This window comes from Aspergillus alliaceus (genome assembly GCF_009176365.1).
Source record: "Aspergillus alliaceus strain CBS 536.65 unplaced genomic scaffold BDW43scaffold_92, whole genome shotgun sequence".
Taxonomy (NCBI): domain Eukaryota; kingdom Fungi; phylum Ascomycota; class Eurotiomycetes; order Eurotiales; family Aspergillaceae; genus Aspergillus; species Aspergillus alliaceus.
This window is the reverse complement of record NW_022474775.1, coordinates 40,887-66,187: the sequence shown is the minus strand read 5'-3', so window position 1 is coordinate 66,187 and position 25,301 is coordinate 40,887. Positions and strand designations below refer to the sequence as shown.

The 25,301-nt window shown below is 48.8% G+C and overlaps 8 protein-coding genes across 8 annotated transcripts; 3 read left to right on the top strand and 5 right to left on the bottom strand.

Annotated features, from left to right (window-relative positions):
* The first annotated feature begins 7 nt into the window (after window positions 1-7).
* Window positions 8-5,297, top strand: BDW43DRAFT_255514 (putative ABC multidrug transporter). Its single transcript, XM_032039866.1, has 12 exons — window positions 8-1,038; window positions 1,092-1,605; window positions 1,665-2,392; window positions 2,446-2,608; window positions 2,661-3,008; window positions 3,065-3,188; window positions 3,246-3,317; window positions 3,378-3,428; window positions 3,485-3,549; window positions 3,607-4,228; window positions 4,290-4,745; window positions 4,814-5,297. Exons 1-12 carry the CDS (start codon window positions 85-87, stop codon window positions 5,040-5,042), a joined length of 4,326 nt encoding a protein of 1,441 aa, XP_031894129.1. The 5' UTR covers window positions 8-84; the 3' UTR covers window positions 5,043-5,297.
* Window positions 5,298-6,303: 1,006 nt separating this feature from the next.
* Window positions 6,304-8,720, bottom strand: BDW43DRAFT_324081 (beta-glucosidase; the record flags this gene model as incomplete). The annotated part of the gene is made up of 3 exons (XM_032049879.1): window positions 8,587-8,720; window positions 7,074-8,534; window positions 6,304-7,013 (listed from the first exon to the last, which is right to left on the bottom strand). Exons 1-3 carry the CDS (start codon window positions 8,708-8,710, stop codon window positions 6,304-6,306), a joined length of 2,295 nt encoding a protein of 764 aa, XP_031894128.1. The 5' UTR covers window positions 8,711-8,720.
* Window positions 8,721-11,361: 2,641 nt separating this feature from the next.
* On the top strand, window positions 11,362-12,209 carry BDW43DRAFT_304736 (acetate uptake transporter family protein; the record flags this gene model as incomplete). The annotated part of the gene is made up of 3 exons (XM_032045660.1): window positions 11,362-11,612; window positions 11,674-11,991; window positions 12,041-12,209. 3 exons carry the CDS (start codon window positions 11,362-11,364, stop codon window positions 12,207-12,209), a joined length of 738 nt encoding a protein of 245 aa, XP_031894127.1.
* Window positions 12,210-13,982: 1,773 nt separating this feature from the next.
* BDW43DRAFT_324079 (tyrosinase family protein) lies at window positions 13,983-15,893 on the top strand (the record flags this gene model as incomplete). The annotated part of the gene is made up of 3 exons (XM_032049878.1): window positions 13,983-14,182; window positions 14,241-14,412; window positions 14,471-15,893. The coding sequence occupies 3 exons, from the start codon at window positions 13,983-13,985 to the stop codon at window positions 15,269-15,271; spliced, it is 1,173 nt and encodes a 390-aa protein (XP_031894125.1). The 3' UTR covers window positions 15,272-15,893.
* BDW43DRAFT_294518 (GNAT family N-acetyltransferase) lies at window positions 14,939-15,893 on the bottom strand. Its single transcript, XM_032043953.1, has one exon. It carries the CDS (start codon window positions 15,842-15,844, stop codon window positions 15,338-15,340), a length of 507 nt encoding a protein of 168 aa, XP_031894126.1. The 5' UTR covers window positions 15,845-15,893; the 3' UTR covers window positions 14,939-15,337.
* A 104-nt stretch (window positions 15,894-15,997) lies between these two features.
* BDW43DRAFT_294517 (putative amino acid permease) lies at window positions 15,998-18,135 on the bottom strand. The gene is made up of 3 exons (XM_032043952.1): window positions 16,751-18,135; window positions 16,344-16,684; window positions 15,998-16,278 (listed from the first exon to the last, which is right to left on the bottom strand). The coding sequence occupies exons 1-3, from the start codon at window positions 17,922-17,924 to the stop codon at window positions 16,162-16,164; spliced, it is 1,632 nt and encodes a 543-aa protein (XP_031894124.1). The 5' UTR covers window positions 17,925-18,135; the 3' UTR covers window positions 15,998-16,161.
* Window positions 18,136-18,594: 459 nt separating this feature from the next.
* Window positions 18,595-19,374, bottom strand: BDW43DRAFT_316972 (uncharacterized protein; the record flags this gene model as incomplete). Its single annotated transcript, XM_032048430.1, has 4 exons — window positions 18,595-18,966; window positions 19,021-19,035; window positions 19,111-19,226; window positions 19,296-19,374. The coding sequence occupies 4 exons, from the start codon at window positions 19,372-19,374 to the stop codon at window positions 18,595-18,597; spliced, it is 582 nt and encodes a 193-aa protein (XP_031894123.1).
* An 849-nt stretch (window positions 19,375-20,223) lies between these two features.
* BDW43DRAFT_316971 (uncharacterized protein) lies at window positions 20,224-21,946 on the bottom strand (the record flags this gene model as incomplete). Its single annotated transcript, XM_032048429.1, has 4 exons — window positions 20,224-20,815; window positions 20,910-21,031; window positions 21,124-21,404; window positions 21,481-21,946. The coding sequence occupies 4 exons, from the start codon at window positions 21,944-21,946 to the stop codon at window positions 20,224-20,226; spliced, it is 1,461 nt and encodes a 486-aa protein (XP_031894122.1).
* Window positions 21,947-25,301: the final 3,355 nt, after the last annotated feature.

Sequence of the window (25,301 nt, the reverse complement as noted above, 5' to 3'; positions counted from 1 at the left end):
CGTAGTTGCTTTTTATCTGATGCTTACCTTCCCTCGTGTTCAAGGATCTGTCCTCGTTGTGCGGTTCTCCTCCCTCCGAGAGCCATGGAGGTCTGCGTGGATGACAACGGACTTGGCCCTCGCGTCAACCTGAACTGCCGCTCTTTCGACTTCACTCTACTGTTCGAAGATATCTTCTTTATCTCCCTTCCAGCGGCCGTGCTTCTCATCCTGCTTCCGTTTCGGCTGCGATGGCTGCACCGGACATCCGTGAAAGTCAACTCTTATCGGTTGGCGATATGTAAACTGTCCCTGCTTGCAATACTGTTCGTTCTTCAGATTCTCTTTGTCGCTCTTCGACTGAAAGCACCCGCGATTCACAGCAATGCATCACTAGCGGCTGGAGTCTTGAATGTCGTGGCAACCTTTATGGCGGCATGTGCTTCATTTCTGGAAGACCAGCGTTCCGTTCGACCCTCGGATATTCTTGTGCTCTATTTGTCAATGACCGTCATTTGCGCCATAGCCCCATTACGTTCTTTATGGCTCATAAGCCCTACTAACACTGTCACTGGGATATGGACGGCGATATTTGTTATTACGATCGCATGCCTATGTGTGGAATCGGTGCAGAAGAGTAGGGTCTTGCGTCTGGAATCTGACCGTCCGACAAAGGAACAGATTTGTGGTTTCTGGACCCGAAGCCTGTTCATCTGGCTGCTATCATTTTTCCGGGTAGGATTCTCACAGGTCCTGAGTATAGCGGACATCCCTGAGGTAGATAATGATCTGCGAGCACAAATGACTGGGGATAAGCTTCGGAAGGCTTGGGAAAGCTCGAGAGGCAAACATCGGTTACTCAGGGCGACGTTTACTGCCTATCGGTTCAGCTGTCTGTCAGCCATCGTGCCGCGCTTAGCTTTGTCGGCCTTCACTTTCTCTCAGCCCTTCCTCATTACGGCAACTGTAGACTATATCAATCAGTCGCCAAGCCCGGAGTCCCAGAAGTTTGGACAAGCACTTGTAGGTGCATTTGTCTTGGTGTATACAGGATACGCGGTAAGTTAGGCTAGCCTCGATTGTATCGGCATCTTCGACTGATCAGTAAACAGGTATCAACGGCGGTATACTGGCGGCAAACCTATCGGTTCATTACGATGACTCGAGCAGGCCTTATATCGACTATATATGACCAGACGCTTGGATTAAGGCCGGAGGACCTGACAGACACGGCCGCCATTACCTTAATGGGCACAGATGTGGAGCGGATTGTAAACAGCCTGAGATCGCTTCATGAAGCGTGGGCTTCTATCCTTGAGGCCGTGGTTGCGATCTGGCTATTGAAGCGCCAGGTGTGGATCGCCTGCCTAGCTCCTTTGATCATCGCACTCACTTCGATTTTCGCCATGATACCGGTCTCAGCTCGATCTGGACAAGCCCAAACACAATGGATTGACCGCGTGCAGAAACGATTGTCGGTTGTCTCTGGGACGCTCAATGATATCAAAGGCGTGCATATGCTTGGGCTTACCGATCTCCTATTCCATATCATATCCAGATTACGCAAATTGGAAGTAAAGACATCGGTACGATTTCGGAAACTCCTGATATGGCAGGTTGTTATATGTAAGTTGAATACCAGCGCAACAAATCTATGGGTAGACCTGTAGCTAACCTTGTGCTAGCCAATCTCCCGACCGATTTTTCTCCCTTTGCGACCTTTGCCATCTACGCCATAATATCCGTGGCCAAACATGACACAACTTTACTGTCTGCGCAGGCCTTTACCTCCCTAGCTTTGATATCCCTTCTTACCAGTCCACTCCTCGTCTTTTGCCAGGCCATGCCTTCCCTTTACCAAGCTGTTGCGTGCTTTGACCGTATTGAAGAGTATCTCCTGGTAGATCCCGTACCATCCGAACGCTCATCTTCCCCCGAATCTGTCATTGGGCTTTCCGAGGTCGAGCTGAAATCATCTCCACAACCGAGAGGTACATTACCTGAGGACATCTTGGCGTCATTCCAAGATGCCATTATCTTGAAGTCACCCGATACAGAAGCGGTCTTCGATCGGTTAACCCTCAATATTCGCCGAGGAGTCACCATGATCATTGGACCTGTTGGGTGTGGCAAGTCGACACTTATCGAGAGCATCTTGGGGGCCAGCACTGTGAAAAGTGGCTCCGCTGTGGCTTCTCTGTCGCGGGTGGCATACTGCTCCCAAGTCCCATGGATCCAAAACCAAACCATCCGACAGAATATCGTTGGGCCTTACGACTTTGATGAGAAGTGGTACAAGTTTACTTGTTGGGCGTGCGGTTTAGAAATGGACCTGCAGAAAATGCCTCAAGGCGACTCACATATGGCTGGAAGTAACGGTATCTCGCTCAGCGGTGGTCAAAAGCAAAGAATTGTATGGACCAACACACAATTGGACTTCAAAAGCTGACAACGGTTTCCATGTAGGCATTGGCTCGTGCAATCTATTCTAGGCCCAAGGTCATTATTTTGGATGACTCGTTCAGCGGATTGGATTCAAAGGCGATAGCTCTCATATCCCAGCGTCTTTTTGGCGCCGAGAGCTACTTTAAGACTCAAGGGATCTCGGTAGTCTTAGCTACCAACACCTGTAAGGAGCTCTCTGTAATCTATTGGATCTATGACAAGGCTAATACTTCTAGACCACCTCCTTGTACATGCCGATGTAATCATCGTTCTCGATAACGGGCGGGTTGTTGAACAAGGAACGTACCAAGATATCCTTAATCGATTACCGGAACTGGCCATGAAGCTAGAAATACCAAGTGATGCTGCGATAACATTAACAACTGATGATACAAAAATTCCTGAGGCTGTGGAACGAAGCGACTCAATTTCAACGACAAGCACGGACATAGAGGACTTGGATCGGTCGCGGCAGCGTGGCACCTGGTCCGTCTATCTATATTACTTCCACCATGCAGGATTCTTCTCCCTTTTCATATTCACGATCTTCACAATCCTATACACATTCTCGTCCGTCTTCAGTAGTATGTGAATGTCAACATTGGCCTCTTTTGATTGCCATACTGATGGTTTATTCTAGCATTGTGGCTACAGTGGTGGGTTGAAGAGAATGAACGAAAGCCTAATAGTCGATTAGGAATGTACGTCGGAATCTATGGTTTGTTGTTCGTCGTGTCGGCCGTGAGCCTTATTTCAGCATGCTGGTAAGCCATCTCATTCACGGATGTGTTGCTTCTAGGTATTGACTAACGCGGACCAAGGATAATATTCGTGCCAATGTTGTCCTCAACCTCCTTAAAATTGCACTCTGATCTGCTCAAAGCTGCCCTCAGGTCTGTATTTAACGCGGCTCATTTTCATCAGATCCAAGGCTAACTGACTGTCTCTATCAGTGCGCCTTTTGGCTTCTTTCAGACCACAGATACAGGTTCAACCACGAATCGGTATGCTTTAAACATTGCAGTTCCACGTTTTCTAGACTAACATTTGCCCACTGAAGGTTCGGTCAAGATATGGAACTCATTGACATGATGCTTCCAATCTATGCTGTGAATTTTGCGGAAGGTAATTCGTCTAATCCTTAGGGTTGTTCGTATATGGCAGCGGCTGACATCGGATCAGGCGTCTCATCATGTGTGCTTAGGTTGATTGTGCTCTGCGTCCTCGGACGCTATCTGGCGAGTTCCATTCCACTGCTGGCCTTGGTGCTATTCTGCGTTCAGTTATATTACCTGCGGACCTCTCGTCAGATTCGTCTTCTAGACATTGAGGCGAAGGCGCCACTATATTCACATTTCCTGGAGACCATCCAGGGTATTATGACAATCCGTGCATTCGGCTGGGAGCCGCACTTCCAACAGGAAAGCCACCTTCGACTCAACAGTTCTCAGAAGCCGGTATATATGCTTTTCTGCGTGCAGCAGTGGCTCACTCTCGTCCTTGACCTGGTAGTAGGCGGCATCGCGGTTGTGCTGGCTGCCGTAGTGACATCGTTAAAGGGCAGCTTCAGCGCTGCGTCGATTGGTGTTGCGTTGAACCTGCTCCTCACCTTTAACCAGACCATTACTCGAACGATCAAGATGTGGACTATGATGGAAATATCTATTGGTGCTGTATCTCGTGTTCGAAGCTTTGCAAAAGACACGCCGTCGGACAACCGGGATTTTACTTCGGATGCTCACAGACTTCCTGATGTGGCGTGCTACGGCGCAATCGATTTCGACAATGTGTCGGCTGGACATAGGTTCGTGGCACATATTCCTCTTTTCCAGTAGGCCCCCCACAGCTAATACTTTTATGCGAAGCTTCAACGAAGCGCCCATTCTGAAGGATATTACACTGTCCATCAAACCGGGGCAAAAGGTCGCCGTCGTCGGACCATCCGGGAGTGGAAAGACATCATTGATTATGGCCCTCCTCAGTATGCTTGAAATCAAACAGGGCCGTGTGCTGGTTGATGGCAGAGACCTGTCCACGGAGCAACAGATTCTTAGACCTAATATCAATGTTATCCCGCAAGATCCGTTTTTCCTGCCTGGAACTGCGAGATTCAATCTAGATCCACACCAGAATGCTAACGATGATCAGATTCAGGCCGCCGTGACCACAGTCGGGTTATGGGGTCGCATTTGCATCAGTGGTGGGCTCGACGCGGAGTTTGTCCCTTCGGACTGGTCGGTTGGTCAGAAGCAGTTGCTGGCCCTTGCCCGGACTCTTGTGCGCAAGGTGCCGATCTTGCTTATGGATGAAGCAACTAGCAGGTAAGGATGGTTTCGCTTCGAACGTCGTCCCGGCGCTTTTGGTCCCTGCATCTGACCTCCCACTGTAGTGTTGATTGGGAAACAGAGACGATCATGCAAGACATCTTTGATAAGGAATTCGCCGACCAAACTATTATTGCTGTTTGCCATCGCTTCCGGTTTATTGATCGGTTTGACCGCGTGGCGGTTATTCAGCATGGCAAAGTTGTTGAATATGATAGCCCAACTACCCTCTTGCAGCAGGACACCCAGTTCAGAAGGCTTTATAAAGCCCTACAAGAGGAGAGCACAGCTTAACTACCAGAGAGTGACTTTTTATATATTCATGATCGACTGAAGGTAAACATGAGTCCAAGGATCTTTCATCTCATAGCGGTTTGTTGACAGTGAAGTGAGATGAATTTGGTTTGCAGATCCCATAATGGAAGATTCCTGTGAACTATAGACGCGGAAGGTTTAGACCTATGAGTTGCTCTCTTGTCCTGCTACCTTAACTAGCGAGTGTCGTTCGTTTTTAGTAGTAGTAAGGCTGATAATTAGAAGCATCTATTGATAAACGTCCATGGACCTTAGGTAATGTAAGCTAAGCCGAATGTTTTCATGGTAGCACGACATCTAAAATGTGCTTCCTATCTAGAACATATACGTTATACGTTGGGTATCAACAACCAAAACTGTATCAGGGCTTACCAATTAGTGAATGCTCCAAGGCATTGGGGCACTAGGACTTGATACTATCGATATATAGGACACGTTCGAAACTGAACAAGTCCCCAGGTCCATATTGTTCCAAGATATAAATCCTTGTGATGTTTAATATCAACATTGGATTCACTTCTCGTATGGTGATTTCATGGTCGTTACTTTGGATATATATGCTAAAAATCTCGGATTTGCTTCTTTTTACTATAGTCAGAATTTAGTGGTAGAAGGCCCTTGGGTCCGACCGCATACCTGCTAGCAATATCCACATTCTCAGCTCCACAGCCAGCCACCCGAAAGGTGATGCCCTTTTCCGACACTCCTCAGGGTCCACAGTTCCTCAATTCATCTTCCTTCGTTACATATGGAGTACTCCATAGCAACCCTGTTATTGGCTGGGTGGTGACTGTCCGAATGTCGCAGCTGAGCTTCCTTTTCTTTTTCCTAGATGCTAAGGGGAGTGCAGTGCGCCGATCACTACCTGAGGAAGATAGTAGTACGTAAGAGACCTCGATAGAGTCAATGATAATCAAATCCAGCAGGCTCGAGCCGAGAAAACAATCCTTGCTCTGCCCGATCAAGCTACACTAGAGAGTGGAGGAGCAGAAATGAGCTATATGTATCAAACTCTCGAAACATATGTCGGAATTTAATATCAGCCATAGAGACAAGTAGGTAAGCTTAATTTAGAATACTATACTCTGACGAAGGGTAAGAAGAAGCAAGGAATAAGAATGTCGTTACTTAAGCATTGAAGAATACTGACTACTCTACGTTCCGTATAAACAAAAGTACCGTAGCTCATCTGGGTAGAAATAAGAATGGATTGCAAGGCTATTCAATGCGAACGTGAAGACTAGACAATCTCAAGAGTCCCGTTCAAATGTAGGATCCTACTACTAGCTCCCACAAAAAGAGTGTAATTGGCTGTCTGGAGCCTCCACTGTTGGGATACCACGTCCCATATACTGAGATCTCTTCGAGTTACCGGGAAGGTCACCTGCTTTGTCTCTCCTGATTCCAGGGGTACCCTTTCGAAGCCTCTCAGCTGTCGAATAGGAGCGTTGGGAATGCCGATGTATAGCTGCGCTACCTCGGAAGCGGATACGTCGCCCGTGTTTGTGAGGGAAAAGGTAGCGTTAAACAAGACATCCCAGAGTTCTGGATGTCCACCTTGGATAATCGGAATTTTGGGATCCACGAGAGGGGAAATGCTATTCCGGGTAGATATGATTTCCAGGTCAGAGTATTGGAAGGTGGCGTATGACAGACCAAAGCCGAATTCAAACCGTGGCTCGATACCGTCGCGGTCAAAGGCTCGATAATCAATGTATAGGCCCTCGGTGAAGTTGACTTCGGGGAATGCGTCAAAGGAAATCGTCGAATTGAGTAGGTGTCCGTAGTCAGATTCGTTCTTAGCGACGGTGTAGGGAAGCCTTCCAGACGGGCTGATATCACCGTAAAGGATATCGACAAGCGAATGGCCGCTTTCTTGGCCGGGGAGACCGGCGAAGAGAACTGCAGTCACGTTGGGGTGATTGATCCACGCATTAACAGTACGGATACCTGATTCATTCAATGCTTGTCAGTGATTAGTTTCTATTGGGGTTGAATTGGTGGATTTACCTGTTGAATGGATGATAACAATGGTGTTGGAGCAGTTGGCGGCAACGTTGCGTACAAGGTTGTCGCTGAACTCGTCTGTAAGGCTCAATCGGTCAAAGGCCTCCGAAGCATACGCGTTGATGAATACGAGGCAGGCGTCACTATTCACGTATGCAGGAGAGGGGTTTTCGGAGTAGAAGTCCCAGCGAAGAGTCCCCCGATTGCGCGAGGCTCGCTCCTGTAGGGCTTGGAAGGGACTCACTACGTACGGAGGAGTGCTGCCTCCGGAGCCACCCCCGGTGATGAGCGTGCCATTGAAGGTGTTCCATCCAAAATTCACTTCGTAGCCGCCACCATACCGGGATGGATTCGCCCACGGAGCTTCACTAACCGTCGCATCGTAGCCATAGACACTTAGGTATCTGGTTGAATTCGTGAATGGCAGTGCGTTGTCGACATTTTTGACCAAAACAGTTCCGGCGGACCCAATTTCACGGATCAACGTCGCATGGTCTGCCTGGACATCAACAGGTGAGTGCTTTTCCGACTCCGAGTAAACGGCCGGGGAAGGATAACCCTCATCCTGACCGGCAGAGAACCAGGTCGCCAAGATTCGCGTTGCCATATCATCTAGTCGCTCGCTGCTGACGCTGCCGTTGCTGACAGCCTCCGTCAGATTGTGACCCCAGAACCCACCGTCCGGCATGACAACGTCTAGGCCTGCGTTGGCCGAGGCAACACCAGCGTGTTGAGCTTCCCAATCGCTTACCACAAACCCCTCAAAGCCGAGCTCGGTCTTCAATACACCATTGAGGAGCTTTGAGTTCTGGCACCCATAGCTGTGGTTTGCGCGTTGATAGGAGCACATGACACTTCCGACCCCTTCTCTTAATGAGTCCATGAATGGGAAAACATAGAGCTCGTGAAGGGTCCTGTCATCGACATTGGAACTGAGCGCCTCTCCCATATCACCGGGATTTCTTCTCCACTCTTCCTCATTCAAGAGCCAATGCTTCGCCGTGGCAATCACTCCCGCATCCTTGAATCCCTTTGTGATGGCCCCCATGCCTCCACCTGCAAGGTATGGGTCAGCCCCTAGACCTTCCCAATTGCGCCCGCCTCTCGCCACTCTTCCCAACGGCCCTGCAACCGGACCTAAGGCGACATTAATCCCCTTACCCTGGTACTCCTCGCCCAGGGCGTGGCCGTAGCGGTACATGAGCGAGCGATCCCATGTTGCCGCCACATGAATACCTGCAGGAAAGGCCGACACAAACTCTTGACCCCGAATGCCATCTGGCGCATCGGCGAAGCAAAGCGATGGGATAGAAAGGCGCGGGATCGCGCCAGTGTTGCCAACGCACTGACCGCTGAAGCCTCGAGTGAGGTTAGCTTTCTCTTCGAGGGTTAGTTGAGAGACCAGGGTTTTGGCGCGCTGGTACGCATCCTGCCAGACTGGGCTGGTCGCTCCATCTCCAATGGCTGAGGATATTGGTCAGTTCGATTGAGACAGAGACCTGTGGACCAAACTTACGGGAGGGGTATACGGCAGGGCTTCGGCCATAGTATGGGACCTCTGATTCACTGGTATATCCATTCGCTGCACAGAGCGTGTTCTGTGCGAGAGCTATGGAAACTAGTGGTGACAAGACCTTCATGGGGGTGAAGAAATTCCACTATTTAGGATCTTTATTATATCTATTCCCCGGTTCGATGGGTCTATTTAAGCCTTTCCTATTGTCAACACCATGCCAAAGATATCGAGAAACCGGGAAGTACCCATTTCTTTGAGGTGATATCGGAAGATGTCCGACACGGCACGGATTAATATCCTTCAACATACTTGGGTCGGGCATAGGAAAACGGGTATTCTTCGGGGATTTGCCAGAGCGCGGGGAAAGTCCTCAAGCGATACTGGACGCCAGCAACGCTATCACGCCATGCAGAACCTCAAATTTCGACTGAAAACCCCGCAATCGAATGGGAGGGAAGTTGCTTGGCGCCAAGATATCGTCTATATTGAATGTCGTGAAGCCAGTTGAGATCCCGAGATCGGCATTTGCGTAGTTAACCCCCGACAGAGGCAAGACAGTTATCGACCACTCATAGTGTGTGAAAGCCGATCAATAGATCGGTGCAGTGGCGTATAGCGGTTAGACACGCCGGATGACCCAAGCCGCTCATTTGTCAAACAAATTGGCCTTGTTGGAAAAGATCTAACCGGGAGATCTATAACCCAGTGACCTGCGAAGTGAGATAGGACCTGCTCTTGTTAGAAGTCATGATATATTGCAAAGATCGAACACTTACCTTTAGATCCATATAGAGCATTGGCCCAGACCGGAGTCAAAATAGGGGTTTCCCAAGCTTCTGCCCAAATCATCGAACACACTGCCGGCTTTTCTAGATTTCCTGCCGCAGGCCCTGAATCTTGTCAAGTCTTCATCTATGTGGATACGGCCCCTGTTGACTTTGGTCTCGTTTTCGTTCCGTAATCATTGTACCATGACGGAGCCAAGATAGTGAAAAGAAGTCTCGCCACCACTTGACAAACAATTGTCGAGCCTCTCGAAGCTCTGCCTCTATGTCCTCTTGGGACCTTGGCGGGGTGGAGCGCTGTTCGAAGGGCTCCTCTATTATGTATGGTTGCCGCAAGTGGTAGAAGGTTTGTCGACAGAGAGGGCAGCTTGCATCGTGCTTGCACAACCATTCATCTATACACGGCTGGTGAAATATATGCTGACAAGGTAACTGCCGGAATGCAGTCTCGGGTTCAAATGTACTAAAGCACAAGCTGCATGATCCTTCTTCCAAATCTATGAAAAAGTGCTTTTAGCTGACAGATTTTTGAAGTCTATAGTAATAGGGAAGCGTACCACCGGCGGATCGGTCTTTTGGATCTGTCAGATCTGTCATACAAGGGAAACCCGCTAACTGAAGATCCACAGGACGCAGAGGGCCGCGATCTGTTTTTGACGGAACGCACAAGTAATATGGCCGCATTCTGAATGAGGAGTTGTGAGAGATGATAGAATTACTAGATCCAAACCTGCCATTTGGGTGTGACTCTGCTATATACTATCTCGGGAACGTCCGGTATCTATGAAACGCCATATGATGTTATTAATCCTTGTACTTCTAAAAATGAAAATTTTTTGCTAACTTCTACTCCTTCAGGAAATTCGCTCTTCCATTCTTGCCTTGATTCCTGACTCCGAATTCCTGAGGCAGAAACACCATACCATTTGCGGTAACACCATCCGGCCAATCGGCACACGTTTCGGCAAAAACTAGGCTGTAACTCGGCGATTATATCAGCGAGAATGGGGTGGTTTCATTGGTTTATTCTGCTTCTACTTGTATCTTTTGGTAATTCTTTATGTTTAACTATCTCTTCTACTTCTGCTAATTGTTCCACGCTGCATTGGCAATCGATTCCTCGAAGACCAAGCTTGCGTATCTGTGGGACCATTCTTTGGCGCTGAGAGCTGGACATCTCCGATACAACTCGATCTGTGATGGTCAAAAGATATGCAGATACCTTTCTGTTCTACTTGGACATATGCCTCCAGTAATCTGTGCCCTATAAGCTATTTCCTCATTCTACCACAGGCCTAAGTCACAGCTAACATCGTGTAGACAATCAAGGGGGTTTTACGAAGGAGACTAGAGAAAATCATCCTGCCAACTTGTCGCTAGCTTCTCGCCTTCCAGAATGTGTGATTTGACTCAATTATTCATGGACGGCGAGTGAAAGGAACCTTATGGTTCACCCCACATGACCCCGTATGTGTGGGTATAATTTATAGTGTAGCTGTAGGATTGCGGAGCGAACTATGAGGAACATACTGTGGTACTAATCCCATAAATATCAGTTCTGCTAGCATGGAGCTATTCCAGCAATAGGCCCAAGTTCTCCCGACGTGGCATCCCCTATATGTGGATGAGAGGTTAAAGTTACATCTAACCGGCAAGGAATAACTCCTAAGTGAAGTAGTATAAGTGGAGAATTGAAAGATGTAGCTGATGATCTCTGAAAGGCTATTCCAGCTATGTCTCAAGTCCCGTACCCCTGGGTAGGCTTCTAATATTAAGTTTAACTCGGTGTTGAGAGAGTCTCTCAGCTGGAAGGAACGCCGCTGATCAATCACTTGCCGTAGACTGGGGTTTGAGGTATAAAATAAAATGCCTTCTCTAGATGCTATGAAACTTCTTAGCTCCTAACTCACGTTCTCCTTCCTACCTCTACTCTATACCCCCTGCGACGATACTTATTCACTTACTGTTACGACCTTAACACAAACGCAAAATGTCCGACCTACGAGAGGCAGGCCCGACAGAATCGGGGTCGTCGCAGTTCCATCTCAAGAAGAAGAGACAGTCAGCCTCAGATGCGGAACATGGCTTTGTGGGGCCTCGCCCTCCGCAGCAGGCACATATCCATACAGTTTCGCAAGTGCCCTTGCCTCCATATCAGAAGCTGGCAAACCCTGGCCCGCTGGGGCTTCTCGGATTCGCTCTGACAACATTTGTCCTGGGCCTTCATGAGTGCGGTGCTGGGTGAGTGCTCATGCCTGATTTGTGAAGGAACTACTTGCTAACACCGAGGTTGTACGCTTAGACTGCCACACTCGAACCCTCAAACTAAGGTTGGACCAAACCAAGCCGCCTTCGGACTTGCAATATTCATGGGAGGTGGAGCCCAGTTTGTGGCCGGCATTTTCGAGTTCCGTGTGGGCAACACATTTGGCTGCACGGTGCATTGCTCCTACGCGGCATTTTGGCTCAGCTATGCGATGTTTCTCATCCCATCGCTGGATATCAAGGGGCAGTACAACGAGGATGAACGGGCCTACTCTTTTGCAATTGACATATATTTGATTGTATGGTGCTTCTTGACCGTCCTATTTCTCATTGCGGCGTTGAGAAACCAATATATGTATTATCCTTGTTTTCTTCTTTCTGGTCATTGCTTTCCTTCTCCTGAGCGTTGCAAACTTCATTGCCACGGAGTATCCCGAGCACAGTGTCCGAGTTAACAAGGCTGGTGGTGCCTTTACTGTGATTTGCGCATTTGTTGCGTTCTATGCTGGCTCGTCTGGCTTGATGGTGCCGGAGACTACCTTTGTTCGGTTTCCTCTTGGGGAGATTGCTTGAAGGGACAGCGAGCTAGCCAATAGAGCTTGTAAGGGCTAAGTATCTATGGATAAGGTATGTCTGTACAGTGGGAGGGATAAGAACAGACGTCCAGATGAATTTCATTGTGCTTTCCATGGGAAAATGTATACAATGTACCCGTATATCAGTGCGACCACGGAACCGTGACCACAGGAGTGATCTACAATTCCTTCTTGCGGTGCTGTGTGTTCCAATGTTGGAAAACCCAAAACAGTAAAGGAATAATACTTTACAATTACTTGGTTTTAGCGAAATCTGTCTATAGCTCACGGTGATGATGACTTCTCTTACATCTGGTGATTGAAGTGTAAAAGTGAACCTGCATTGCAGCTTCCACCTAAAGCAAGACTTGGAATATCCTCAACTGCCTTTTTACTACGCAACCTTACACTACAGTGTCTAATATCGTACCATCCACGTTATTCATGGGCAGACTGTTCGCCGAACTTCCATGGAAGGAAGAAGTCCGGGGCAAAGGACGTTGAAATTGCGGAGCTCATCTCGCATCTTTGTGAAAGCACTTGATGAGGACCATAATCTCTGAATTTACACACAGGCTATCTAATTGACTTTCTAGCTTAATCAGGTCGTTTAACCATGTTCATATTAGCTATCCAATTCAGATCAAGGTACCATGGCAAAACCCCCTGAACCGGGAGACAAAATAGTATACGCTGATGAAATGGGGGACGAAACGGAATCGCCATGCTACTCTACTGTACCAAATCTTGGAGAGAGATGGATAGGAAATACTGTGAGTTCCACACTGACTTCTAGCTAGTAGCATGGTGCCGCTACTTTCACTACTGCAGACCGGTCTTGGGAGGACATGGCTGCTGTTAAGCTAAATAGTTTGACTAGTGACGGTCATGCGAATTAGGGTTTAGTGATTCGTGGGCAATGCTTGGCTGGGAGGAATCAGATCTTGCCAAGGGTGTGTTGTATATAGCAAACAAACGGGGCGACAAACTGAGGCAAGAATGTGCAGAAAGCGGACGACAGAACTTGTGGAGAAGGAATAGCAGGGGCCTCCTAAGGCTTGCATCTAGGGAACATTTTACAACCAGTAAGGTGTGACCACGGATCAAGACCACGGCGCGCAAAACATCAATGTACGGTTTGGGCTGAGTTGCTAATAATTAAACTGCAAGTTATAATGAGTACGAAGGCTAGACATGGCGCCCAGTTCTAGACTGCTGGTATTAAGAGGCACAGCTGTTCCTGTTTATGCATGGCCTAGACGTCCGTCCATATTTGGCAAAAAAAAGCCCCCGGAGCTATTAAGAATGACCTTTTAATCTCATTAACTGCCGAAAAGTATGTCGAACCCCGCGTTTACTTTCAGAGGAACGTGTAGAAAACATACTGTGATAATTATGGCGCTTTTTGGATGATCAAGTATACCATTTCTGGCATGTATGTACCAATTCGTTGATGAGCGATGCCCAGTATAGGTAGTAGACAAAACTCTCGACTTCCTCACAAGCGCGACAGAAATGTAACCTAGGGCAATACGAACTCTGGCGTCAAGCCAATATTAAGTAACCGGATAAACTAGAAACTAAGCCAGAACGGTGCTGCATGCGGCCGAGGTTATATGGATGTGACACGTCAGGAATGCTGCGGTGTCACTGAGGCTTTGTCATCTTCAGGCAAGGGGGTCCATGGCCTTCCAAGCAAAGAGAGGATCTTAACTGGGCTCAACCCCAACGACTTGCTTCAATTGCTAGAATAGAGTAAATTGCGGTTGAGATGTATCTTCACTTCACTGTGTTAGCTTGGCTGGCCGTTTGGCCGGTGGCCATCTTGGGTATAAGCACCTACCATTTCTCACCAGAGGACATTAGGCAAGGCATCGCCCTCAAACGACTTGTCAATGAGGCAACTGAAAATATCAAGGGGCATAGGGCAGACGGCTGCAGATTCGAGGATGCCCAAGTACGCAAGGAATGGTGTGTCTTTTTGTCGATCGCGCGCTTAAACCAAATTCCATTCTAACCTGGTTTCTAGGCGCGAGCTATCACAAATGGAGAGAAGGGAATTCATAGAAGCCGTTCAATGCTTGCAGAATATTCCAACAAATTTGTCAGACGACCTCAAGGAGATCTATCCCGGAGTGAAAACCCGGTTTGACGAGTTTCTGGCAACACACATCGAACTTGTGGGATTTATCCACATGACCGTAAGATGAATTGAATATATAGTCCAAATGATTTATTCCTTTTTAACGAGAACAATAGGCTGATTTTCTCGCCTGGCATCGCTTCTTTATCCATTCATTTGAGCAAGACCTCAAGTCAAAATGCCAATATACCGGATCTCTCCCGTACTGGGAATGGGGGTTTGATGCAGAGGACCCCCAAAATTCCAGTCTGTTTAACGGTGACCCGTATAGTATGGGATCGAATGGAGAATTCATTCCTAACCGAGAACCGGCATATTGGCCCTCTATTAAGGAGTACATCCCTGTCGGCACGGGGGGCGGATGCGTTTATGAAGGCCCGTTTTCCAATTCCACCGTCAACATGGGTCCCATCAATGCCGCAGGCCAGCAACCAGTTCCCTACAACTTTCAGTATAATCCTCACTGCTTGGAACGGGATCTTAACCCCACCGTCACACGAGCCTCTATCACATTCCAGAACACTACGGACCTGATTCTGGAATATGACACAATCGATTGGTTCCAGGCGGTGATGCAGAAAGACCCTCGCTTTGCAATGCCATCTGTCCCGTACGGCGTCCACCGTGGTGGCCATGTTGGGGTTGGTCGGGTCATGGGGGATGCAGCTGGTAGTCCGGGCGATCCAATGTTCTATTTACATCATGCGCAGATCGATCGCGTCTGGTCTACTTGGCAGGCGTTGGACCCAGAGAAGAGGAGGTATGCCATCTGGGGCACGCATACTCTCGCAGATAATCCTCCGTCGGCCAATATGACGCTGGATGAGATGATTGATTTTCGACTGGTTGCGGAGCCTGTCAAGTTTGAAGACTTGATGGATACGCTCTCGGGGCCATTCTGTTATTACTACACTTGATGATATCTGTCCTTCCTCATGACCCTCCTGTCAAATAACATTTATTCATTATCGGCGATAAACCGCTTATTCTTTAGACTCGAACGCCTTGCTATAAGTAACAGTCCCATTCGGTACCAAGCCACGGAATGTAAGAGCCATGAAGTATTCTGCTGGCACATCGGGAAACTGGAGCGATGGCTCAACCCGAAAGCCAAATCGTGTATAGTAGGCAGGATCTCCTAAAACAACACACCCTGCGGCATTGCGTGTCTGAAGGTCATGAAGAGCACGTTTCATCAGCAGTGAGCCGATACCCTGTCGTTGGTACTCTGGGAGGATAGACACAGGGCCCACGCCGTACCAGTCTGTGCTGGCGTCGGAAATATGCACTGGTGATATAGCTACATGGCCCACGACGTTGTCGTTCATTTCTGCAACAAGGGAGATCGATAATTGCTTGGATTCCCGGAGGTCCCGAACGATATACTGTTCGGTGGCGGAGGAATGTTTAGTGTTGAGAAAGGCCGCGATCGTAACGCGTTCGATCGCTGTTGTGTCTTCCTGTGTTTCTGGTCGGACGTGAATATCCATGGTGGATGTAATCAAGTTTCGATAGGCTTGTGGTTGTAATGAGGTTGAAAAAATAGGAAAAAGTCAAGACTAGCGAAGATTGTTATATGATGCTGAGTGAGTCATCTCAGTACGAATAAGAACTATTAATGCTACCAATGGTTACATGAAGAAGTTTCGGGATGCAACCTTGACCCACATGAAAATCATGAACTTTCTGGTTATGAAGCGTTTAAAAGAAGAGTTTATACTTGCTCGCAAATAAACCATCTTGAACGTATGGAAGAGGTACGAAGCATCGCTCCAAAAATATACATCTATATACATCCTCGAATGAATTAGAAAAGCCAGTCGACGAAGCGTCTCCAAGGGGTGTCGGGAGGCTTTCTCTGTTCCACGATCTCGCCTTCTTGCAGACGACCCGACCATAAATCCATATTCGCCGCACGGACATACTTGTACATTGACCCTAGTTAGCGAGTTTCCCAAACGAAAAGATTGCTGCATGAGTCAGACTAACCTTGGTACCATGGACGAGCTTCCAGCCAATGATCGGTACGATAAAAATGGGAATGCCAATGTACGAGGCTACAAAGTCCGAGGAAGACCAGTTCCCCTTGAGAAAAACAGGGAAGCCCGCCACTAGAGTGATGATGGTGGAGCCAATAAAGCCTACCCACGCGGCATAGGGCTGCAGCGGCGCCATCCAGGGAAGCGTCTCTCGAGGGATCCCCTGCGCTTTCATTGCGGCGTAGAAGCGAATATAGCAGAAGGAGAGGGTTGCCCACGCGATCAATCCGGCGACCGTGCTGAGATTGAGGAGCCAGGCAAAGGCCTGCGCCGCACCGCCGGTCCCGAGACCTGTTTACCGTTGCTGGTTAGTACGTGACGGATACGATGCTCTGGGAAAGGAGCGTTTGAACTTACTCAGGTACGCCAACGGCCCAAAGAGCCAGGAGGCAATGACGGCGACATATGGCACCCCCTTCTTGGTGACGCGGCCGAAGACCTGCGGCAACTGGCGGTCCGTCGTCATGGCCACCATCATGCGTGAGCCCACCCAGCAGTAAGAGTTGCCCGCCGACCATGCAGCGATTAGGATACACGCATTGACAATCGATGGTAAGGCATTGATGCCGGCTTCCTTGATTGCAATGACGAATGGCGAACTATTTGCATTATCGGAGCCAGAGACCAGGGCCCCGTTGCGCGGGTCGACAATAATCCCGATTAGCAGCGCACCGAGGATGTAGAAGAAGGCGATCCGATAGGTCACGCGGCGGGCAGCCTTCGGAATCGCACGATGAGGGTCAACAGACTCGGCAGCGGTGATGACAACGGTCTCGACGCCGATGAAGCTGAAGGATGCGTTGACAAAGGACGACAGGAAGCCCAAAAAGTGTCCCGTCGGGCCGGTAATACCGTTATAATTGGTCCACGGGCCAGGATCATGCCAATATCGGAAGCCGATGCTATCACCTTTGGGGCCACCTCCTGCGGTGATCACGATCGAAACAATCACCAAGCCGAGGAAGCAGAGCACCTTGACAGTACCTCCGAAGACTTCCGTTTCGCCATAAAAGCGCACGCTCATCAAATTGCTCGCCAGGATCAACACCAATCCCACGGTGATGACCACGGCAGGCGTCAGGTCCGTCCAATAGGAGACAATGACCGCCGCTGCAGAGACTTCCGAGGCGATGGCGATGGTGTAGCAGTATCCGTACGAGATGGCCAGCGAGAAGCCGACCGCTGGATCGATGAACCGGGTGGCCCAGTGGGGAAAGGATCCAGCGGTGGGCAGCAGTGTCGCCAACTCGGCGATGCTCTGCATCACACACCACAATACCATGCCCACAATGATATACGCCAGCAACAAGCCTGCTGGACCGGCTTTGGCGTAGGCAGCGCCTGTTCCCACAAACAGGCCAGTCCCAATTCCGCTGCAGAAACCGATCATGGTGACATGGTAGTTCCGCAGTCGTCGCTGCGTGGCTCCCCGGCCGCCAATATTGAGCTGCAGATCGTCCTTGGGAGGCACATCGTACTCGTCCAAGGTTTCTGGATGGATGGCATCCTGCGGTAAAGTGGACTTGTCCATTATCTGCCGATGGGAATCAAGTCAATCTCTAAACTTGAATCACCATAGAATATGGAACGAGACAAGAGATCGGCCAAGTCGGAAAGACAAGAGCTTCTTTTTTTTTTTGCCTCCGGAAATATGGGAACCCTCTTCGCCAATCACCACATCGCGCTTGCATCTTGCACCATGGTTGTTCTCCACCTTGTGGGGTGCTCCCCCAGGGGCCGCGAAGGAGTTATTGGTTCTGGAGATGGAGTCCAGACAGCGATGCCGGAGGCTGAAGAATTCAGACCTGACTAAGCACCCAGGATTTATAATTACTAACTTGACCTATGGGATCATTCTTAATTAAGGAAGAAAAAAGAAATATTTATGGTGTGCAAATTGTTCTTAGCTTAGGTTGATCTTCGACATGGGACATGATAGCTTGATAGAGTAGAGGGTTGACCTTGATCGCAACTATACATCATGTTAACCTGTGCTGTACTTATAATCCATAAGGGTTATTCCGTCGTGTCTTATAAACAAAGCCTCTACAACATGCATGCTTAGTGGCTTTTATGTTGCCAATCGTCCTATTGTTACCCACGCATCCATATACCCCCTAGGTAGACCTCTATTCCCCAATATGTGCATAAGAGATGGGCTAAGGTCAGAAATTTTGTCACTTACCACTAAAGAAAGCCAATTATGCGGCGGAAAGGCTTGTGTCAGAAAAGAAAGCTGCAATACAGCCACCGAGTATCCCTCCAATAACGTAGAGCCCGTAGTGGAAAAACAAACCCTGGGGACCAAGCTCTGCCCTCTCCACCCCTATCGTATCTATTATACAGTGTGGAGCCCCTAAGAGGACCAGCGAAACAACAAGGGACATGATTGAGGGCCAGACGAGCATGATGCTGAATGCGATCGTGTAGCAGATTGCTAATACGCGCAGGGCCCATTGGTGATCAGAGTGCTGGGGAAAGGCTTTGGTTGATGCCGTCAGTAGATATGCAACTGTCGGGCAGATTGTTCCGGCCGAATTGGTATAGAATGGGTGTTCGTAATGACGGGCAGCCTAATGTTCTATCAGCTCAGGGCATTGGAAGGCGATCAAGTGGGTTGGTAATACATGCGAAAGCAGTGGCTATAAGTTAAAGTAATTGATTAGCAAGATTCCAAGTGCTCTGAGAAAGGGATATGAGCGACTTGCTCTATGAACAATATCGTAGATCTCAAAGCTACGAAGCTCATAAAACATCGCTACGACTGCGAATATACTTGCCCGTGAAGGTTCTGAACGCCCAGCGACAAGCATGCCTTTGGGAACCGTTCGCCCTGGTTTCAATGACCCGCAGAAGTCAGGCAAGATGACGATCAATCTCCTCTAAATAATCCGATACTGACCGTGGTAGAATACGTTCGCCGTACTTGCCGTCATTCCCGAGTTTCGCTTGCCCGTCGGCTTTGCATTGTTATTCTTCATGACACAGCAATGAGATGGTACGTCGTTTATGCTCATACACAAGAGTCAATAATCGCTGTGGCCTTGGATTGTCGCAGGTTATCCTTTTGGTTTGTTCGCCTCTTGTCTTAAGTGAGTACTTGGAGGATGTAACTCCTGTGGAGGTATATGATGTTGGGAGCTTTGTAGATACCCTAATGAATTGATACGGAGACATAGGGATAATTATAGAGAGGAAAGGAGAATTTTGGCTTGAAACGAGAGCCCTATTCTAATATATTTTCGTGATACTACCTGGCAAGGAAAGTGAGATACTCTCCTAAGTCATTCTATGAGAATAAATGCAACTGATTTGCTCCCTTAGAACATCTGCATGGTGAATTGTTAGTAAAGGAATTGATAGCTTTGCAAGCCAGAAATATATACACCTTTAGCAATGTGTGAGGCCGAGAGTAACCTTTAGTCCTAGTGGTCCATAGTTCTATTTAATTTTCTCTTTTGCTGATTCACCAGGAACTAGAGACACCGCTAAGAGGCGCTTGGTAGATAGGTTAATTTTCTTTTTTTCTTTTTTCTTTTCTTTTCTTTTTTTCTCTCTCGCAAGGAGAATCGGGGAAAGTAGGGCTGTACTCGTCGATTTGAAGAAAACTATCTTTATGATGAGGTGCTTTTAGAGAAGAAACAGTAGTACTGGTTCTCATCCATAGTACTATAAGAATAAATGCATTGTGAGTGGTTGATTAGTATTACCGCGTTCGGCCATAGGACTATCCCTTTTACGGATATCATCCAGTTCATCCATCATTTTGTCATTTTATTATTTTCCATGGTCTGATTTTAACCCCCCAAATTTCGATCTAAGCTATAGTATTAGCTTGGTGATGATCCTTCTAGAAGCATACCCAGGAGACATAGTCGAATGGTTCCGCGTGCGTTTTCACTGAGCTGTTCTAAGCCGTCTGAGAAGCGTATGATAAAGTCCATCTCCGGGGATCGTTGCAGGTCACTGTGATGGCAGAAGTCACCAAAAAGGTGCGAATAAAGACCCTCGATATCTCCTCCCCAACGATGCCGCGATATCTCCAATGATTCATCTAGTGCGGGCAACTTGTTCGTGAATGTATATTCAATACCCAAGTCGCGGACCAATGCCGATAGGGAAGAATAAACTGATTCCTGGAAGAGGACGCTGAGAAATACCAGGCACTTCAACCACTGGCCAGACACACTGGCGTTTGCCGATGGCAAGCCATGCTCCGAGGGCTGTTGGAAAGTGTTGTACAACAGGATTGTTGCATCATATACTGCAGGGTATACCCGGAGGCTCTCGATGGCTCTTGGTCGATGGCGGTCAACCGTCGATTGTACAGTTGGATGCAGAGTAGTTGGAGTCAAATACTCCGACAACTCCCACGCATGCGTAGATGACTGGTAGGATGAAGGTCCGGCAATGAGGGAAGCACTGGTAAATCATATTATTATATCCGCGTTAGTCTTGTCGAAGTTATGTTTAAGGGGTGATCATTGCTAAGATTGATCCTCTGCGGAAGACTCACACAAATACAGCGAGCTCCACACGCCAATCCTCTCGCAGCGCAGAAAGACCGCCTCGTGCGTGGACTAACCGTTGTAGTCCATCTCGATGGACTTCCCATTGACCGTCTATTCCCCAGTATTTCTGCACACGCCGGGAACGGTCAACACGTTAAGCGGGTTCTCGACCTGAAGTACATAAGATGTATTGTCGCCACATTCGGCCGGAACACGTACCTCAAACATCAGCAGTCGTACTACGGAAACAAGTGTCTCGTTTCTCAGAGATTGCAGGGGGTCATCCAGCCATTTTGTGATGACGCTGATCGCATCAGTTTTATAATGTAGGGCCTCGGGGGAGGCGAGCTCTCCGTGGAGGTATGCTAAATGGGCCGCTGCATGAGCCATGGTGACGTGGAAAGAAGCCGTGTTTGAGAAGTCCAATGGTAGCCACACTTCTCTGACCGGATCAAAGGTCGGATGCACACTGGATGTTGCACCAGTGTGTGTGCTCAACCCTGTCGCTGTCAGCCATTGCTATTGGAGCAGGGTCGATGTTGTGGTTCCCAGTGGCCATTGATCCCACACACTTACAGTGATATATTAATTTGCGATGCGCCATCGTCAAAGTGACCGGAAATTGATCATAAGGATCGCCACTGACAAATTCAAAGGCATGACGGACTCCTGCCAGGATTTGGGCTGGGATACCCGAGGTCTCCGTTCTGCTTTCGTCGGTGCTTGCTGACTCTGCTCTCTGTTCCTTTGACTGGAGAGCTGACATCTGCTGTAAAAACACCTTCAGTCCCTCAAACTGGTTATGGTCCTGGGTGCCATCATTCGGAGATAAGATGCGAGGATAGAGAGGGCGACTGCTGGGGGACGCGTCGCTTGAGCCCTCCTTTGCGTTGGCCTGTCTCTGCCTCCAGAATTGTCGCATCGCATGACTTCGAATCCCCGGTTGATCCTTCTCCAATACAAACTCGAATTGGGTTCTCGCTTCATTTCTCCACTGTTCCGACCGCTCCAAGCCTTTGTCTTTAAAATCCTGGCGGTTCATCGTCGTAGAAGGGCAGAAACCCTCATGAGTAGCCCTGTAGTCGGTTGATAAGGATAAAGATGGCTTGAAAGCCCGTTGCGAAGTGATTCACGCTGGCTCTTAGGGGAATAGTCTTTCCATCTTGGGATTCAAGCCCTTCTTCCCTCTTCGGAGTCACCAACCCATCGTATTTCGGGTTGAAGATGAAAGAAGGTTGGGAGGGACCCATTTAGTGCGTGGACCACGCCTCACCGAGCAGACCTGATGAACCCAAGCGAGGTCCAACCTGAACTTCAACGACCCTTTGGAAGGGTCATTCATATCCCACTGGATACGTGGGATCTGTAATTGACATGTTTGACCCGTCAGGTACGGGTCACGAAAGGCATTGTCGGTCGGCTACCTGTGTTCTATTTCGCCGTATCTACTGTCATGGGTAGCGTTGGTCTAGCAATGGAAATACTAACTGACCTATCACTGCCCGAGACGTGGTGCTTGAGACTCGCCTGGCATGAGGCTAACTGACCTAGGAAGGACTATTGAACCTATCGTTGCATTGGAGTGGAGATCGATAGCCGTCGCACTTGTAGAGATCTCTGTGCCTGCCTGGCGAATATTTGTTTTCCCTTGACGGATTGTGCAATGAGAATTTATACTCGCTCATAGAATGCCTGGAAGACTTCGAAATCTTTCATTTCAAGAGATCTCTGGGAGTTTGCCCTAATTGGTGATCCATATATATCATTCTCAGGCTGCCAAATTCATGCCTGAGGCACCAAAGTCATCCCTCCGATTCAACGGTCCACGCATTTTTCTCTCCTTGTTACTCCTTCTCTCGACGATCTATATCATCATAATCACCTTTTAAGGGACAGGATAGTCATAATCCGTAAGACTCCCACCGCCCCATGTCAAGAGTTGTCACCACTAAGCCATAGCTATAGGTTCTACGCTGGGCATTCTTGGTCCGAGGAGCTACGATCAGCTGCCGCCATGAATCGCTACCTTTGATTTGATCGGACGACGATGCGGTTTGGTCTCGCCAGACTTGGCATCCTTTGGCCCCTTAGATTTCAGCACGTCGAGTCCATGTCATTAGAATCGACTGTCTTGCGACTGAGCGCAGGATAGGATCTCAGAACTATGGGACAAGAGTGATTCCTTTCAAAACCACGCCAAATAGCCACTGCAGCATAGCTTCATGGGTGATAAAACTGGAGTCGCGAGGCTCCGAAGAGACACTCCGAGGCAAAGGATCCTCGTATTAACCATGCAACATACTAGCTCTAGATCGTGGGTTATTAGCCGACGTGGACCCGCCCAGGAACGACTACTGGCGCTTCAAGATTGAGGCTTATTTATCGCTATCTCTTTTCCTTCTCTTATCCCCCACACTCCCCCCTCATCTTTTGCAGGACATCTGCGTCCGATCATGTTTTTGATTGGGAAAGTCCAATTGAACAGACATGTAACTTCCATATCGCCCAAAGAAACATGCCCTGCGCGCACCACCACCAATACCGCGTCGACCAGACACACTACCCACACCTACACCACCTCGCCCAGACGGTGGAACTGACAATCATCCTCCACCTTCGCTTCCTCGCATACCGCTGCACAACGTGCAAGCTCCGGCTCCCCCATATCCTCCTCCTTACCAAGAAGAAGCCCCTCAGCGACTGACCGCTCATTATTTCGCTCCGATTCATACCCAACAGCAACCACTTCCATCGAAACAAGCACGGTATCCTAATGCTGAGGAGCAGAGGACAACACCGGAACGGTGCCAATTTTGAGGCACCTCGTCTCTCTACGTCTTCCCCGCCAGCGGGCCAGCCTGTAATTGGAACTGGATCTTGGTATGTGCTACCTGCATCCAAGATACTCTTCGAGCCTGCAGCAGGGACTTCTCCACTCGAACCTCATAAGCCGTTGACTCGCACATAAGGGCCATCACAATCTGATCGAGCGCATCAGACTTGTCAGACAACGAGAAACAAGGTTGCTCCCACAACCCAGTCCAGTTACGATGACCAGCTGCAAGGAAAGGAGACATCGCAAGTTGCGATGGTGCCACCGCCACTACTCTCCCGTCTTAACCGCGAAGCCCGTCAATGACGCAACAGTATAAGAACAATGTTTTGTCTCCTCTAGTCGACTCTAAGCCGGCGCATGACTTTTGCGCTTACCGTGAATACTAAAGCTAGTCACTGTTCAATATAACTGCCGTGCGGCCAACTATCCAGTATAAACCACCCGCAAAATTTACATTGAGGGAACGTCTCTGTACCAATCACTCGTTGGCATGCTCTGGTGTGTGGTATATTCTAACCGAAGTACCGGATTGAGTAAGCTTCCATCGTTTGTCGCCTGTGAGGCTTGCTACGAAGACGTACTTTCAGCTTCGTCTCTAAAAGGTCGGTCCCATGAGCATCCAGAGAAGCAACAAAATAGAGAAATCTGGGCATGTGATGTCACCATTCCCTTCATTAGAAGACTGCTCACGCAGGTCCAATACTGGTCAGAATTCGCTACGGAAACGGCGTACCATTTGAGCCTTCCTGAATGCGACAAAAACAGTACGATAGCGAGCAATACCTCACTGAACTGGTATAAATATTGCGATGCAACAGCAGGAGTCACCCTCTGTGAGCGTTGTTATCGAGACTTTGCGGCTAAGACCGAGTTCGAATGGCAGCTTCAGCCCCTTGGCCACCCGCGCGGACAGCATCAATGTGCTCTCAGCTCGTGACCCGCTCGGAATATTTGGAAGGAGGCTCTTGAAAGGAAGGACTTCTCGCTATGGCAACGCACGGTGGTAGAGGTTTCCTACACCCCTCCCTGCAGCTCACAACCACAAAAGGGTGCTCGGATATATCAGCTTATGCAAGGGATTGAGAATTTTGACGTCAGCCAGAGCTGTTGCATCGGCTTTCTGAAGCCACATGGGCTTGACAAATACTTCAAACATATTCAACATCCCATGGTAACGGAGAGCTCCTGTGATTTAAACCCCGGTAGCCTCCGGCTTGCTGGTTACGCGCTAAAGCTTGACGAGGCATTGATCACTTTCACCTTCGCAAGGTTTGTAGATTTTACGGATAGATTATGTCGCCCGTCTCTTTGCCCAAGGATTGAACTGGTGAAGAACCAGAAATGGTATGGCTAGGACAACTGTCGAATTTGCCTCGGTGCTACGAAGAGACCGTGCGCGGAAGCGTGCTCGCCCAAAAGCTCCGTCTCGAACCCGAGCAAATCGCGGGCGAGGTTCATTTTCTATGGCATTTGTGGCGTATCGCAAGACCGTCTATGAACAGACAGTGCCAGACGACTACTTGAATGGTCAGAGAAACAGCCAGTGCTAGAATGAGCACAG

Excerpts from the sequence above, each read along its gene's own strand:
- BDW43DRAFT_255514 (XM_032039866.1), top strand. The coding sequence starts at position 85 with ATGGAGGTCTGCGTGGATGACAACGGACTTGGCCCTCGCGTCAACCTG. Across the intron at positions 1,039-1,091 it reads TGGTGTATACAGGATACGCG|GTATCAACGGCGGTATACTG; the intron begins GTAAGTTAGGCT and ends ATCAGTAAACAG. Across the intron at positions 3,550-3,606 it reads TGCTGTGAATTTTGCGGAAG|GCGTCTCATCATGTGTGCTT; the intron begins GTAATTCGTCTA and ends ACATCGGATCAG.
- BDW43DRAFT_294518 (XM_032043953.1), bottom strand. The coding sequence starts at position 15,844 with ATGGATATTCACGTCCGACCAGAAACACAGGAAGACACAACAGCGATC.
- BDW43DRAFT_294517 (XM_032043952.1), bottom strand. The coding sequence starts at position 17,924 with ATGGACAAGTCCACTTTACCGCAGGATGCCATCCATCCAGAAACCTTG. Across the intron at positions 16,685-16,750 it reads TGGGCCGTTGGCGTACCTGA|GTCTCGGGACCGGCGGTGCG; the intron begins GTAAGTTCAAAC and ends AACGGTAAACAG. Across the intron at positions 16,279-16,343 it reads AGCTCGTCCATGGTACCAAG|TATGTCCGTGCGGCGAATAT; the intron begins GTTAGTCTGACT and ends TCAATGTACAAG.